The sequence below is a fragment of the Arachis ipaensis genome, chromosome B01 (genome assembly GCF_000816755.2).
Source record: "Arachis ipaensis cultivar K30076 chromosome B01, Araip1.1, whole genome shotgun sequence".
In the NCBI taxonomy this organism is placed as follows: domain Eukaryota; kingdom Viridiplantae; phylum Streptophyta; class Magnoliopsida; order Fabales; family Fabaceae; genus Arachis; species Arachis ipaensis.
This window is the reverse complement of record NC_029785.2, coordinates 23639564-23641660: the sequence shown is the minus strand read 5'-3', so window position 1 is coordinate 23641660 and position 2097 is coordinate 23639564. Positions and strand designations below refer to the sequence as shown.

Below are 2097 nucleotides of genomic sequence, written 5' to 3'. Positions count from 1 at the left end.
AAATAAAACAAAAAAGAGAAAATAAATATATGTAATAAAAAAATATAACACATAAAGAACTAAATACAAATAAGAAAACACAAAAGTATATTTTTTTTCAGTTTGTCTCCCACCAATTTTTTTCCTTTTTGCAACATCTTCATAATCAGAGATGGAGTGAATTTCTTCGGTGGAATAATCTTTGTCCATAGAAAATATGGATGACTCTCAAAAGCACCCGCATCCTAGCCACTCGCTCTACTACCCTCATAAATCCCAAAAGCATCTATATCCTAGGCACTCGTTCTACCACCGTCATAAATTCAAAAGCACTCATATCCTAGTCAATCGGTTGATGTCGTACACGATAGTTCGGACATACGCGGTGGGTCGATCCTACGCGAGGGGCAGCTCTGTTCTGGTTGGTCAACTTCAAAGTAATCACTACCTCAATTATCTATCGATATCCGACCAACAAACAAATAAGAAGTAGCAGGCATTTGGCGATGTATAGAATCGACAGACTGTTAACTAGATAATATTGGAGATGGAATTTGGATGGGTTAATTACCAACAATGCTTGTCATCTAGCAGAACTCTAACTCTCTCAATACTTGAGACAAACTGATATCACCAAACGGGTTCAACGGACTTAAGAATTCTTGCGGTAGAATGGTCAACAAACTATAATGTGGAAGGTACGATTCTGGATCTAGTTCTGATTGTGGTTCTGGTTCTGGTTCTGGTGATTGTTGTTGAAAATAAAGGTTTATTTGTGACTGGGATTGCAATGGTGGTGGAGGTGGTGGATATGATTTGAAGATAGTGAAGTGTGGTTGTTGAGGTGATGGTTGTGGTGGGTAAAAGAAAAATTGATGTTGCTGAGGTGGTGGTTTCTGAAAAATGGGATACTCATGTTTTGGTGGGGGCAGTTGGTAAACGGAAAACTGATGTTGTTGCTCATAAAGCAAAAACTAATATTGTCCAAGCAATAGTGGCAATTATGGTTGATCCGCCTTGAAGTCTGCCTGTGGAACTCTTCCTAACAACCTAAGGTGATGGTCATAACATCACAATGTGTACCAATCATATTACAATGGACAAGTACGAAAGTCGTCAATTTCATTTCCATGGAGCACCATCATGTAGTGTTGATTGTTCACATATCAACCCAATACTTTCTCCTTTTCCTCCAGTCATGGCACTACGCTCCGATCAACTGCTTGGAATGAGCTTCACCAATCTGAAATTGATCACCTGGTAAAGGTTGTGGAAGTCCAAACTGGTATCTCACTCTGTCTGTTGAGTGTTATTCGATACACTCGAACGACACTAATGGGCATGTTGAAGTGCACACCCACAAATGTCGTTGTAGGACTTCAAGATCATTAATAGCTACATATGACCACTAACATTGACGGATCTAAAAAATTTTGTGAGTGGGGACAAAATATATATAATATGATAATAATTTTTATAATTATACTTTGTTATTATAAAATATAATTAATTTTTTAATTGTGAATGACTAAATTTTTTTAAAAAAATAAAAAAATTTAGAGATCAAATTTTACTCTAAATATTTTTGTGCATTTTTTAAATATTTATTCAAGCATTGACAAAATAATTTAGATTAAATGGATATGTTATTTCTTAAATATGATTTTTTTTGTCACTTTTAAGAAATATAATATTTATTAGTTATTCTTATCACAATTTTCAAATCATTCAAGAATTATTTTGTCTGCGCTTAAATCTTTTGGATACTAAATTAGTAGTTACTTCTATTTTGAACAAATAATCATATACACGGCACAATAGTGATATTCACTAAGTATATAAACAGAATTTTTTTTAATTTTAAATTTATTTATTAGTTGTAATTATAAAATAACAAATCTATAATTATTTCACTCCTTCTTTTTAAATGTTATTGTAACAAATTCATTTGAATTTTGAATTACCATTTATTTTTACATAATTGAAGTTGATGAGTGAAATTTAATTATAATGGAGTCAAATTTAACTATATACTGGGAGAAAATAAATTTTGTTACTATGTATGAGACTTTTAGTTAAAAAAATTTTAAACTTCATTGGGAGAACTTGCCCCGACAT

General features: G+C 32.6%; 1 protein-coding gene across 1 annotated transcript in view; it reads left to right on the top strand.

The window, feature by feature from the left end:
* Nucleotides 1-799, top strand: part of LOC110265579 — a 6381-nt gene extending 5582 nt beyond the window's left edge. Inside the window, exon 3 of the mRNA XM_021108529.1 lies at nucleotides 678-799. Coding sequence (XP_020964188.1) covers nucleotides 678-799 — 122 coding nt within the window. The remainder of the gene's footprint in view (nucleotides 1-677) is intronic.